The sequence below is a fragment of the Paroedura picta genome, chromosome 3, assembly GCF_049243985.1.
Source record: "Paroedura picta isolate Pp20150507F chromosome 3, Ppicta_v3.0, whole genome shotgun sequence".
Classification (NCBI taxonomy): domain Eukaryota; kingdom Metazoa; phylum Chordata; class Lepidosauria; order Squamata; family Gekkonidae; genus Paroedura; species Paroedura picta.
In genome coordinates, this window is record NC_135371.1 from 121,012,592 (window position 1) to 121,027,860 (window position 15,269).

At 40.8% G+C, this 15,269-nt stretch overlaps 1 protein-coding gene across 3 annotated transcripts in view; it reads right to left on the reverse strand.

Moving 5' to 3' along the window:
- MYH10 (myosin heavy chain 10) overlaps positions 1–15,269 on the reverse strand; it is a 95,728-nt gene that overhangs the window by 25,282 nt on the left and 55,177 nt on the right. For all 3 annotated transcript variants that reach the window (XM_077327486.1, XM_077327485.1, XM_077327484.1), the window contains 10 exons: positions 14,315–14,429; positions 6,713–6,906; positions 6,363–6,484; positions 6,096–6,165; positions 5,847–6,007; positions 5,254–5,362; positions 5,034–5,165; positions 3,775–3,981; positions 3,506–3,643; positions 2,446–2,569 (listed from right to left, as the gene is read on the reverse strand). In XM_077327486.1, the coding sequence (XP_077183601.1) occupies positions 2,446–2,569; positions 3,506–3,643; positions 3,775–3,981; positions 5,034–5,165; positions 5,254–5,362; positions 5,847–6,007; positions 6,096–6,165; positions 6,363–6,484; positions 6,713–6,906; positions 14,315–14,429 (1,372 nt within the window). The remainder of the gene's footprint in view (positions 1–2,445; positions 2,570–3,505; positions 3,644–3,774; positions 3,982–5,033; positions 5,166–5,253; positions 5,363–5,846; positions 6,008–6,095; positions 6,166–6,362; positions 6,485–6,712; positions 6,907–14,314; positions 14,430–15,269) is intronic.

Consider the following 15,269-nt stretch of genomic DNA (forward strand, 5'->3'; position numbering starts at 1 on the left):
CTCTGTGCCTTCTAGGGTGATGGATCACAAGATCTAACCCACAGCCTCTCTTTTGCTAACTCTCCAGCTGCAAAGTGGCTCTTAGGAAAGAAAAGTATCTATTAATACGTTAAGTTGCCAAAGTAGTCTTCTACCAGGCAGGCATGTGATAACTTTTATGCTTTCCATGACCTGGCTACCGAATGTAAAGCTCATTAAGTTCAACTGAAGCGAAGTTCAAATTTCACTACGAACTTTAATATGGTTGGTAACAACACTAATTATTCAATTTCAGCCCATCTGGCAGAAACTCAAATACCACAATCCTTCCATAAGGAGGTCAGTTGGCCTCAGTATTCTAAGTAAGAAATTATTTCCAAATTAGGACACAAAGATTGGTGAATGTGTAAAATTAGGAATCGGACAGCAAAGCCAGAATTCCACAATACATCATGTACTTAACAGCCAAGAATGATTATGTGTCTAAATCTAAGAAGAGGGTTACGTATACAGTTGATATGGCAAACATTTCATGATATTTATTCTCAAAACATAATCCATCAGCGGAAAAGAGCAGACAAGAAATTTTTAGAAACGTAACATGGAGAATGTTAGCATTTGTTGGCTATCCCAACTAAATATTCACAGGGATGCAATTTATTTGAAAAAAACAAAACAAAAAAAACCCTTAGAAACCACTGAGATTTCTTAGGAGCCAGATGGGAAGAATTGAAAGACTGTGACTGGATCTAACTGGCACATCCTAAAGAACCATGTCAAAATGTCCATACTTCTTAATTTTTTATTTGATTTTTATACCACCCACTCAGAAAAGGCTCAGGACAGTATATAGCACTGACAATAAAAATAGTATAAACAAACACTAATCTTAACACAGCTCGCGGCGCCGCAGGCACTGCGAACTAAATAAAGCCGTAAGGGCTTTGCGGGAGGAGTTAGGGCGGGCTCTGTCCGGGATGAGGAAGGGTGCCGATTGGTCCCTTCCTCCAGACAGACCATCGGCCGGGCCAATTCCCGCCCTGCCGGTAAGGGAGCAACTGCGAGCCGCGCGGAGCACGGCTCACAGCTCGCAGTTGCTCTCTTGCCAGTGGCCTGATGCGGTGAGAGGCGCTTCTCGCCGCGTCAGGCCACCGCCCGAGGGAGCCCCCGCCAGCTGCGCGCCAGGGGCTCCCTGCAGGGAAAGGCTAGCGCCCATTGTATTTAGACATACAATGGGCTTTGCCTCTAGTTACACATTAAAACCTTTAAAACGCATCTCAATGCAAAACATTAAAATCTTTAACATATCCCAGTGCAACCAGTCCTATCTCATTTCTGGTGTAGCCTACTGATAATATTCTCTGGGAGGGGGGTCTTCCTTTGGGGGGCTCATTTGATGTTGTTTGATCACAGGCCCCAACCAAAAGCTTGGCCAAAGAGCTCTGTCTTGCAGGCCCCATGGAACTGGGCCAGGTGGGAGAGGCATACCTATAACATTTCCCCCCACAAAACTCAGCATACCAGGAAGAAAGAAAAATCTGTGTGTGTGTAGTGTAACCGGGAGATCCAAGGATTGTCTGACTGCAGGCAAGGGATCCTCAGAGGTAATTTGCCATTTCCTGCCACTGTGTCATGACCCCTTGAATTCTTTGGAGGAACTACCACCCTGATCCTTAGAAGTCCCCCACCAAATACTAACCAGGGCTAGCCCTGCTTAGTTTCTGACATCTGATGGGATTGGGCTTGCCTGGGACATCCAGGTCAGGGCCCTTTGCCTACTGTGATTATTAATGTGAGAGAACTCAAAACAAAAACTCTACACTGCACTCTGAAGCGGCATAGCCCATGCTGAACAGCTATTCATTTGAAAATAGAAACAGAATGAAACTGATGTGCTATTTAGAAAACAGAGTTTAAATATGATGATGTCATCCATTCAGTCATGTCCAAACCTTAGCGATTCTATAGGAAAGTCTTTGCCATGCGCCCCTGTCTCTGACTGCTTCTTTTAGTTGGTTCATCGTCATCCCTGTATCGGCTTTGATTGTGTCAAGCCGGCGGATCCTCTGGCGACCATGTTTCCTTTTGCTGCTGACCATGCCGAGCATTAATGATATTTCTATAGTGAGTTTGATCGCGTGATGTGTCCAAAGTAAGTGAGCCTTAGCCATAATATCTTCCCTTCTAATGACATAGTTGGTTTGCTCCTCTCTAAAACTATCTTGTTGGTAACTTTGGCTGTCCATGGTATTTGCTGCATTCGTCTCCAACACCATAATTCTAAATATAGTATCAGACAAAAATGACAAACATCTAAACATTTATTTTACCAAGAGCTGCATTCATCCTACTAGGCTTATAGGAGTCAAATATTCTTGCCCCTAAAAAATAGTATATACAGGTAGTAAAACACATGCTTATTTTGAGTAACAGAATGTGTACCACAAATTTTTGAAATGGGCTAACCTTCTAGATCTGTGATCATCATTTCCTGCTTGTTCTTGAGTTTAGATAAATTTTTAGCCTTTTCTTCCTCTTCAGCCAGCTGTGATGTACACTCTGCAATTCTATCCTCCATTAATTTCTTCTCCTAATTGAGTATGAGAAATTCATTTTAATGGGTATAATATTTTCCATTGTTTTTCAGTGTCTTATAGATTGTTTTAGCATATTTTAGAACAACTGTACAGGGCTAGCGATCATAAAGTTAACAGGCAGCAAGTACTTGGAGCTAATTAAAGCATGTCCTGATACAGCCCATACTTAAAGCAGAGAGCAAAATTAAGGCCAAGCTACAATAAACTACCAAAACCTTATTAACTATATAACAAGTACTACAGAACTGATGTTAGCAGTACATTCCATTGCAAATAAAAGCCCCCCCCCAAAAAAAACTGAATGAGCAGTTGTATATCTTGAGGCATTTCAAACAGACCTGAGAGCACAATCTCACTTAATATCAAAATTGAGACACTTGAAATGAGCCCTTTACTTCACTAGAAGGAGGTCATATTTGCCACAAAGCCCCATCTATCTTGTCACTGAATAGGAGGCTTATTCCTTCTGAGCAACTTATAACATTGCTGCAACACAGTATCAGTTCTTGACAAGGGGTTGTTCTCTGCATTGGTGGGGTGAATCTGAATCCACAACTTTAAGAGTCAGCAGGTGCTGATAGCTCATTCGGTTATAGGTAAATAGGGGGGAAGCTGGAGTGTGCCCTCCCCTATACACCATATAATGCTTTTCCTTTATGTGAACGTCTATTCAGAATTTAAACAATATATAAGCTGTGAAATGACTCAAACTGTGACTGAACTGATATGTATAACTCAACACTACACACTACATGAACATTACAGAATTTCAGAGAAGAGGTGCTGATGCAGTAAGACACATCGCTCCTGTTCACTACGAGCCACTGTTCTCTGCCTTTCAAAAATGTCAGGCAAGTCAGAATTCATACTTTTTGCCACTTTACCACATTAACTAGCACTAGAGAGGAATGCTGAGTTTGAGCTGTCACCTTAAGGAATTTAGAATTTTGGTCCTCTAAGAGTAGAATTTCTTCCTCCATCTTCTTTATCTTGGCTTCAGCTGTTACTTTTTCAAGCTGCAGCTTCTGTCGCGCACCTTCTTCCTCATCAAGCTGCTCCTCAAGATCCTGAGATAGGAAAAAAATGAACACTTGCCTATGGTTTTCACCCAGCTCAAAATCTTACTAAAACCAGGATACCACTCCAATATTGAGGCATATTATCTGATGGTCCTATTTGTCAGTGCATCAGGATATACCTGTATGTGAGCCTGCATTTTCTTCTTCTCGTTCTGTAGCACCTGATTCCTTTCTTCTTCCTCCTCCACTCTGGATTCTAAATCGTGTAAAATTTCTTCTAACTCTTGTTTCTTGGCAGCTAAGCGGGCTCTCATCTCCTCGGCTTCAGCAAAAAGCTCTGTCTCTGCTTGTAACTGCTCTGCAAGAATATTCTTTTCTTCCAACAGCTACAAATATGACATAAAAGCCTATTTAAAATTTTTAAGTAAGATTTCACAAAACAATGTGCTAGTCTTTGGGAAATTAGTCTTCCTCAGATACAGGAAAGTTTGATAAAGCTCATCTCCACTTTAAAATGATGCTAATCAATAGTGTGCATGAATGAACAGTCTTCCACAGTTAGAAGCTACAAAGACTTTGAGCCAGATTACTGGAAGAAAGGTTTTACTACAGCTCCATGTTTCAGTTTTTTCTCATGCTGTCTTTGAGGGCGGGGAAAAGAAGTGGCAATGCTGGAGAACAGGGCACATAGACAGGAATCAACACAAAATGCCATCTATGCCACCTCCCTGCTCTAGTCCACTCCCATTACATTATACTCCGGCTGTTCCTGCAGCCAAAAGCTAAATACAACAAGGAGGTCGATATACTTCCACGTATAAAAGAAGTGCTTATATATACATAGATTCAAATGAGTAGCCGTGTTGGTCTGAAGTAGCACAATAAAACCAGAGTCCAGTAGCACCTTTAAGACCAACAAAGATTTAATCAAGGCGTGAGCTTTCGGGTGCAAACATTCGGGTTTCTGATATACATTGTTTTAGAAAGTAGTAAAGATGTATTTTTGCAGCGATCCTTTGGTGTTGTGCACCCAACCACTGGTAAGGTCCAGTCCCCTTGTTTGCACAAGGAAAACAATATACAGTAAAATCAGAGTCCAGTAGCACCTTTAAGACCAACACAGCTACCCATTTGAATATACAGTAAAGTAAGCTTCCCTGAACTCAGGCCTTTTTTTTTCTTCTTTTTTTTGTCTGCTCTCAAACCCATTTTCCCTAAGCAAAGTACAGTCTCAAATTTCTACAAAATTAAAACTATTTAGACATAAGAGACTGCCCCTTCAATACTATAGTCAGAAGTGTTTGATCTGTTTTTATGCCACAGCCAAAAATCAACAAATTACCACATTAAACCTACTGGGAGAAAGGCAGAATAAAAGTACAATAAAATAAATACCTAGGTCAGTGGGATTCTGTACAGTCAGATCCTATATACAAACCTGCTGATGTTTCCTTTCCATGTCTTCAAGCTCTGCTTCCACCTTTATCTGCTTCTCCTTCACCTTCACCAGCTCCTCGTCCTTAGCCTGAAGTTCTTCTTCCTGGCGAGTCACCTGAAGCAGAGGCTTCACCTGCAAAGTATGGCCCAGACAATGAGGGCAAAAAGGTAAATCACTTTTCTCGATGTTCAAAACACCACATAAGAAAAAAGCTACTTACCTTTGTGAACACCCTCCACCACTGCCAGTGCCTTAGCTTCAGATAGGCAGCACAATTTCTCTGCAGGACTTTCAATGCGCTTAGCTGCTGCTGTTTCTTAGCAAAGGCCCTGAAAACAAATAGCCAATAGTATTTGAGTCAAATAGCTGAAAATGTTTGCATTTCAACAAACAGAACAACACATTTATTTTTAAAAAATCTTAGAAGTAGTAGGGCCAATGATAATTTTTGCTTTTATTATGGAAATAAAGGATGGATCCCAGAACGCTGCCTTACCACATAAAAGAAACATTTTCTTAAAGATCATAAAAGCTTCATATTAATCATTAATTAACCAATAAATCTGAGGGGTCATATGTATCTCACTGTAATGCAGTTAAGCTAAACCTTAACAAGTTTCCAGTGAATCCTGTTTTTATGGATGACATGGGGAAATTTCTTCAGGTGGGTAGCCATGTTGGCCTGAAGCAACAGAACTGAGTTTCAGTCCAATGGCACCTTTTAGATGAACTAAATTTTATTCACGGTGTAAGCTTTCATGTGCGCAACGCACTTCCTCAGAAGCATTTGCTAAGATTACCATATTTACTTACTTTCTGGCAAGGTATCCCCTGCATACTGCCTGGAAGAAGATAATGATGTCTGTGATCTTTAGATCTCTTTCTTCCTCTAGATGTGCCAGGACACCAGCTCGGAAAAATATTTTGCTCTGTCCAATTCTGTACAAGTTGGGATCCAGCTCCAATGCTCTGATCTGTGAGAGTGTCAAATCCATTCGGTTTACATACAGAATATGAAGAAAGTAATTTTTTGGAACATTAGGAAGTTACTGAAGGGCCTACCATTCGCTCACACGCCTGCTTCCCATCCATAAAACCTTTAGGGATTGCATTAGGAGTCAGGATTTCATATCTACAAGTCAATCAGAAGGCCAGTTGTTAAGCCATCAGCAAAGGAAAGAGATCCTAGTTTTCATTTAACAAATTCTAAGCAAAGATCTCTATCCTAAGTGGAAGGAAACTAAGATGATGAAAGGGAAAAATGACTCTAAATCAGATGAAAAGGCAGTTTTTTCAACATGTAGTTGCAACAACACTCAGACCCAGTACCTCTGTCTAAATTCTTGGAACACTATTCTGTTCGGAAATCCTTGCCGACAAATCCTTATTCCTTCCAGGACACCATTGCAGCGAAGCTGATCTAGAACTAAGTGGGGGTCCAACTTCCCAGCCTGGGGGGGGGGGGGGGAACGGGACAAAACAAAACAAAACAAAAATTCTGCTATAAGATCATTTTGCCAGTTTTATCAGTCTTTTGCTTATACCCCTACTTGATTTTTTTAAAGTTAACTGATCACAAGGATCAAGTTACTACTGATACTTGTGTAAAGCCTCAAAGAAAAGTTTTCTTTGCTTGATACTACTTATCAAGAGAGCACAGTCTTTATAACAGCACTTACCCTCTTCTCATGATTTGGAATGATGCAACGAACAAAATTTGGGTTAGTATTTCTAAGTGTGGCCATCAGTTTGGTGAGAGACTCTTTGTATAGTTGGCCCACTGTACGAAACATGCCCTTCTTGGTCTTGTAAGCTGAGCCAAAGGCAGTCTCTGTCATCCCAGTGACTTGATCTAGGCCCACGATACGGTCCACTATAGACAATAAGAATGCAACATTAACATTCTAGCAAAAACAGAGCAGATTTAAGAGAGGTGCAACACATGTTTTGAGACAAATGGTAGAAGGTGCCATCTGTGGGCAAAGCAGTTGGCAGGTATGGATGCAGCAGGATTAAAGCAATGCACCAGGCAGAACATCGGAGCTTTGACAATTATGTACCAGGAAGCACAGAGGTCACCATTTTATTGTTCAAGTGCATCAGAGCCATTCCATCTTCATTAAAAAAAAAAAAAACCTGACCAAGAAGCCATAAATAAAAACCCTGGGAATCTTTAACAACATAGCCAAAGATTTTAAATTACTATGGATGCAACCCTATGAACATTTACAAGGGATTAAGAAGAACTTGTTGTTGTTGTTGTTGTTGTTAGGTGCGAAGTCATGTCCGACCCATCGCGACCCCATGGACAATGATCCTCCAGGCCTTCCTGTCCTCTACCATTCCCCAGAGTCCATTTAAATTTGCACCGACTGCTTCAGTGACTCTATCCAGCCACCTCATTCTCTGTCTTCCCCTTCTTCTTTTGCCCTCGATCACTCCCAGCATTAGGCTCTTCTCCAGGGAGTCCTTCCTTCTCATGAGGTGGCCAAAGTATTTGAGTTTCATCTTCAGGATCTGGCCTTCTAAGGAGCAGTCAGGGCTGATCTCCTCTGGGACTGACCGGTTTGTTCGCCTTGCAGTCCAAGGGACTCGCAAGAGTCTTCTCTAGCCACCAGAGTTCAAAAGCCTCAATTCTTTGACGCTCAGCCTTCCTTATGGTCCAACTTTCACAGAAGAAGTAAGAAGAACTTACTTCTCAAAAAACATGCTTAGGATGGCACTGCCAATATATTAAGCCTGCACTAGATACAACACACCAACACCAAAGGTCTCCTTCATCTGCAGTAGATGAAATCTTTTTTTACAAAACTAAGAGTATGAAAAATGAAGTATTAATTTGTTTTTACTTGACAGAACATTAAAATGAAATATAATTTCTATATTACAAATACGACAATGGAAATCTCGTATGGCACCAAGGGCAAGTTTAGTGATTTGTCATACATATTAAACATAACTGAAACTTCTAAAATATTTATTTATATTAATTATTAATTCAGTCTCTTTTTCAGGAACCAAAGACGGGATGTCAATCTAACTGCCCTATTTCATTGTCTTGGAAGAATACCAGCTATGGCATCTTCAAGAAAATGAAGAAAATGTTCCAACACCTGCAGGACATATTTTTGGCCTTAAAGTGGGACAGGAAAGTAAACAAGCAATCAAACCTGAGCAGAGATGGGTATTCAAAACAACCAAAAACATTAGAATGCAGCTAGGCTGAAGGTTTCTGTTTGAGCCATTGAACTAGTAGTTTCCTCATATGATAGCGTCAGGACGTAAAAATGTTAACTCATGCATTTTATGTTTGCCTTGCATGCTTCAGTCTGGAAATAAGTGCCTTGGTCAATCAGTAAAGTAAGTAAAGTAAGAAACTGAGGTACTGTAAAAATATGAGGCAAAAGACTCGCTATTAATTTATAAATAGCAAGAAATGTAAACACATTTGACATGGTGTTTTATTTGCCCCAGCTAAAGCTAAAAACTTATGCCACATTTTAGATTTGTGCTATAAAAACACAATCTACCAGTGAGAAAAATGATGGGTGAACTGCAGCACAAACTTTATATTTCAGATCTGCAGACTTTCTGCACTTCTATACTTTTAAAACGCTAGTTTACAAAGAGAAACACCACCAGCAACAGATGGACCAAGGTTTAAATACACCACCCCATCACAAAATTAAGCAAATACATGTCATTCAGTGGTGGGTCAAACAACAAAGTCTTCAGTGTTTTCACAAATACAGAAATCCATTCAAGAGTAATACAAAAATTATCTTAGCAGTTTCATAGAAACTATGACCAATTATGCACAGTAGTGGCTATACTAGGCAATGCTGTTTTCTAGCGCCCCATCATGTCCTGTGTACTGATAGCGAAAGATTTCCCCCACCGGACATGGCTTACAACAGCTTTTTGTACATGCACATGAAGCCGGAGCAGAAAGGTTCCACCATACCTTGCTGCAGAGGCGGGGGAAGGGGGAAGAGGGATTTCACTTCACGAAGGTGGGATAGTATCACAACGCTATCCCACCATCATGGGAGTGAAAAACATGCCCTGTTCCACTCCACAAAGCACTGTGGAGCCAAACAGGGCATTGTGTGTGCCCTTCCTGGGACACCGTAGGAAGGGGGGGCTCTGGACCTGGAAGACCTGGCTCTTCCCTGTATGCATGGGCCTACCTCATTACAGCTGCCAATGGTGTCCCCATTAGAAAAGGGAACACTGATTTTTCAGGGGCATCGGAGGCCCTAAAGCAGGCCAGGGCTGGGCTGACAGCGATGTTAATTGTCAGCGGGAATTTGCCCTGCTGCTGTGCGAGTGACAGCCTGGCTTATCCCTCCCGTGCCTAATCAGTCTATAGGTAGCAATGGGGATTCATGAAAAAAATCTAGTAGTGTAGTACTTTTTATTAGGACCAACTACTTTTTATTAGGATCAAGAAAAATGTATTACTGGGAATGACAGAGTGTCCCTCCATCGTCAGATATTACTCAAGCTTTATGCAGGTACATCTCCGATTATAATAGGCTTTCTGAGCACAGATAACAGCTATTCTCCCCTTCATAATATAAAAGCCAGCAGCTATTTGAATCTCCCTCTACTGGAGCCAGCTTGATGCAGTGGTTAGGAGCAGCAGCTTCTAACCTGGAGAACTTGGTTTGATTCCCCACTCCCCCACACACAGCCAGTGGGGTGACCTTGGGCTCGTCACAGCCCTGATAGAGCTGTTCTCACAGAGCAGTAACAGGGCTCTCTCAGCCTCATCTACCTCACAGGGTGCCGGTTCTGGAGAGAGGAAGGGAAGGCCAATTGCAAGCTGCTTTGAGATTCCTTCTGGTAGAGAGAAGCAGGGTATAAAATCCAACTCTTCTTCTTCGATGGTTGGGTTTAAAGAAATGGGTGTGCCCCAGCATCTTTGTTTTGATGTGTGCAGCCTATGCTCTAGACAAGAGGCTACTATTAGGACAGAATACATGGAGAAACAGAATGGTTTCCAACTGACAATGGTGTCAGACAAAGATTCATTTTATCTCCCTACCTGTTCAATTTATATGCAGGACTTATCGTACAAAAGGCTGGATTAAATTTAGATGAAGTTGGAGAGAAAGCTGGTGTAAGGAACATGAGCAATTTGAGATAAGCAGATGACACCACATTCTTAGAAGAAAACAGTGTAGACTTGAAACCACTACTGCTGAAGGTTAAAGCAAAAAGGGCCAAAGCAGGATTACAGTCGAACATCAAGAAGATGACTACTGGGAATTATACAGCTATCAACGAAGACATTGAAATGGTTCAAGATTTTCTATTCCTTGATTCTATCATCAACCAAAAGCGAGATTGCACTCAAGAAGGAGTTTGAAACTGAGAAGGACAGCCATGAAGGAGCTAGAAAAGATCATAAAATGAAAGGATGGATTGCTGGTGACATAGTATTCCTCATTACTATGTATAGGTGTGAAAGCTGGACACTGAAAGCAGCTGACAGGAAGAAAGTAGATTCTTTTGAAATGTGGCGTCGGAGGATAGTTTTATTGATTCCAAGGACTGCCCAAAAGACAAAGAAGTAGATTCTAGACCAAATCAGGCCTCAACTCGTCCTAGAAGCAAAAATGACTAAACTGAGACTATGAAAAGACAAGAATGCTGGGAAAAGTTGAAGGTAGCAGGAAAAGAGGAAGACCCAACATGAGATGGACTGACTCAAAGAAAGCCACAGACCTGAGAATGGCTGTTGACGAGGGGATCCCATTCAAAGGGATGCCATAAGTCAGAAGCAACTTGATGGCACTTGATGACACACACACTAGTGCTAAATGGAAAATGTGAACCTATAGTAAGCTAGAAAGCATACTAAAATGTAGTAGCAAAGCTAGAGGTTAAGGTGATGTACTAGTTAGAAAATAGAACTAAACCGGGTAGTGACTAAGGGGCATGCAACTTGCAAAAACAAATGCTCATTCTTACTTAACAGAGGGAAGACTTGCTCCATTTATAGGACCCATTTGTTATTTTCCAGTAGTGACAAAAATATAGTAGTCAGAGTGGGCTGTTAGCAACACTGAGACAGGTAACTGCTAGCTTTGAGAGATCCTATTTCAAAGGGAGAACAGATGTTAGTTCTTTTATCTCAGCAGTATTTGATTTTAACACCTGGCGTGGCTTAACTTTCTGTGCTCTATCTGAAAACTGCTGCAATACACAGACAAGAAGGCTTTCCCCATCATGCCCAATAACAACCTCAACCTCCATCTTTGTTTAGCTTGATTAAGCGATCAGCAAAATACAGAAGGTTGCTCACTAAACTGCGATGTTGTAATTGGCCCTAATAAGGAGACTAAAGCCCCAACCCGGATAAGCCTCAGGCAAGCCTGATCTCGTCAGTTCTCAGAAGCTAAGTGGGACTGAGCCCGGCTTGTATTTGGATGGGAGACCACCAAGCAATAGCAGCATTGTGACACAGAGGTAGGCAATGGCAAATCACCTCTGAACATCTCTTGCCATGAAAACCCCATAAGGGCAGTATAAATTAGCTGTGACTTGACAGCAAATAAATAAATGGGACTAAGTTACTGGACCTGCTTCACAGAAATCAGAGCAGACAAGCAATTTTAGAGAAAGTGACAAGGGGGAGACTGCTTTATTTTGGACCTATACCCACAAGTTTAACTAAGATACATCCACATTCACATATAGATTTTCTGCAAAATTTTATCACCCAGCAAGGAAAAATATCAAACTGAAATGCTTGTATAATACAAAGCTTTTAGCCAGTGGAAAAATGAAATAAAGGGTTAACTGTTAAACCAACCAGTCAAGCCATAGATAGCCAAGTAAGAGTTCTCTGTGTCAGAGAAACTTGAAAAAATCAGAATATTAACAGAATGATTCAAGTTTAGTAGTACTCTAAAGCAAAAATGGGTGACATGAGTGTATCAGCCTGGCACATCTTCTCTGTCTGACCCAAGTACTGTTCCCACAAGTCATCTTTTGACATGTAGGCACTTAATAGTATGACACTAGTACTGAGCAGTTTCCAAATAAGGACATTCAACATGCTATTCAACTTCAGGTCTAAAGGCACAAAACCAAAACAAAACTCTGCATTAGCCATTTGTCTGTATCTCGTTTTGAGTTGTATACAGACAACATAAACATGTGCAACATATAACAGAGCTCTGAGAATTCTAACTTCAAATATCTAAAGCCAGAATATATTGGATAAGCCAGCCTCTTTTTTTCAAAATGCAGCTATTCATTTGCAAAGCTTCTAAAAGTGAGGTACATAAAATGAGACACTATGTGTGTATGAGGTAGCAACTGAACAGGTATGCACTAAGAACACTTGACTCGGGGAGGCTAAGGTTAGGATGAAATGAAATGTTCATGCTGGTCTACAAGCAAGAATGGTTTTTGTATAGGTTCAAATCCTGCTTTTAGGAGACCTAGCTTTTTCATTCACCTGGTGCATCAGGAAGACCAGTAACATTGTCATAGAAAGAGGCTCTCTGAATATTGTGAATCTCTACAGCACAGAAACAGCAAGAACAAAGAGCAGATACACAAGACAGTCCTGTTAGTAAAAAGAATACCATTTAGAATTGCAAGCAAGCTTTAACCTTGTATTACAGAAGTAGACAGGCCACTGTGGATCCCAGGCAGTTTAGTCATCCCAGGGCACAGAGGCTGACTAAAAGATTACAAGGAAACATTACATAAAATACAGATTCTATACTACTAACTAGATAACATTTTTTTACATATCAACTGTTTACATTGTATACGTAAGGCTGATTCACCATATCTTCAGTGTAGAAACACTGTGTGCATGCTTAGTGGGGCAGTGAACCAACATCCATACATTCCACTTACAACACAAATAACAGGGACATTAGAGATGCTGACAAAGTTTGTACTTCTGTGAGTTAGTGCATGAGTTTCAGCAGCTCCGAATCCCCATTTTAAAAGTAAAAGGATTTCCCCAGCTGCCTGGTTTGGATAGTAAATCTGAAACCAGAAGGATTTGCCCCTCCACTCATCTGCCTGCCTGATGGACAATAAGTGACAGTAGTAAGAGGCACTAGAGAGGACAAAAAATACTTGTAGCATCTCTCCATTACTTTTTTTGTCCTCCTTTTTTCTTCTCTCCCCCCACCCCTCCCATAGCTGGGATGGATAGCATCTGAAGTGTCAGATGCACTCTATGAATGCCATCCATTTAAGACATGCATGGGGTGGGAGACAGGGGGGAGAAAGGGACAGAGGAAAATGAGAGACACTAAAACAATTTTCCTTCTTCTCCCACTTTAGCACCATTACTCACTTACCAACAAGAGGGCACGTAAGTGGAAGGCGATTCCAAAAATCCAAGCATTACACACATCAAGTGCATACCAACACACGTGCCCTGCTCTGCGACACAACATGACATTTTTAGGTTGTTGACTGTATGAACCATTCTGGGCCATTACATACTCTTGAGTTTGGCTCCATACATCCACTTGTATAACTTTGGTTCACAAATCAGTGGTAATGTGAAGTAAAAACTAAAAAGATCCTAAATTACAACACTGTCTTGAGAGCAAGCCAAGCAATACAAGCTAGCTTAACTACTGCATTACTTGCTTCTGTGGTTGTTGGTAGATATGCTGTCATAGCCAATACAGTTACCAGCAACGGAAAAACTATTAATAGTGCATACAGTATTACTTTTCTAGCTTCAGGGGGACTAGTTTAAAGCTATACAAATGTCTAGATCAGGCTATCTCAACCAGAGTTTTGTGAAACCCTGGGGTTTCTTGGTGGCCCTGGAAGGGTTTCCTAAATGGCTGGGAGTTAATTAATTTTTATATTTAAAAAAAAATTGTTAAACGTTTATTGGGTGATATGACCATATATGGTCACGTCAACCCACCCATACACTTCTGAATCTCATACAAGGCTGAAACTGGTTTACTTCCAAAAAGGTGGTTTTAGATACACACCTAAACAATTGTGACAAAGTAGTAAGAGTTTATTCAATATATATTTATAGCTAAGAAGCTTGGAGAACTGACACAAAATGCAGCTGCTCTATGTCACAAGCAAAGTGAGTTAATTCATATCGCTCCAGCGGTTCAGAATCATCCCACTGCAAATTCTGGTTGAAAATTACTGAGAATTCACAGCAATCCAGGTGTTAAAAGTTTCCAGATCAAGCCTTAGAAACACTGACTAAGTGATCCACAGGGAACTTCCATTTGTCATGTAGATTCAAAGCAGACACTTACCATCCTTCCAAAGCTCTGCAACAAACTTGTCAGAAGACTGGTGTAGGAGGGTGGCCACATTGTCATTCAAAGGGTCCATATTCTTCATAAGCCACTCATCGGCCTTGTAGTCTACCTGGATTGAAGAAAATGGAAAAGGTGTTTTGGTATTTCTTACTTGATCTTTTTTTAAGAAACAGTGCTCAAAGGCACAAAGTAATATTGATAAACAAATGCTATTCTTTCTATAGACATTATGCTCAATTTGAAATGTATAATGTTTCTGTTCAAGTGTCTTGGGCATCTTTGGGTAATGAATGCTTCGCTAACAGGGAAGCAGCTACTCAACCTGAATGATCTGAACACCTCTGCCTAGCCCACAAAGCACTGAAGCTGAATTTGAATAGGCTGCATAATAAATATACAAAAATAGTTAAATATATATAAAATAGTTATAACCAGTATTTTGCATATTGTTAGCAAGGAAACTTTCAACAATGAATATTAAACAAAAAATCCAAACCCCTAAGTATCAATATACAATGACCTATATAAATCCAGTAGTAAAACCAGCAGTGAGATCTAAAAAGCAAGGCACAAAACGAAAGAGGCGCAGCTCAAAAAATAGTTGATAGGAAGAGACCTTGCGCTCACATCAGTCCCAAATAACTCAAAAATAATGGCGCGGAGATTTCATCTGGTGCCAGAAACTAAAACAACCTGGCATCAGACAGAACAATATACAGAAGGAACACCAGAGTCTCAGCATAACAACAGAGCTCCAATCCCAATGCTTACACACCTTACATCAGAAGACAGGGGACAAGTGGGACGGCTCATATGGGAAAGAAAAGACAGTCCCTTAAAATGCTCTGTTCCCAGTTATTACCAGTGCGTTGTATACAGAAGTTAAATGGCAACCAGTGTAGACCTTAACACAGTGGTCCCCAACCATTTTGAGGCTGGGGACCGGCAG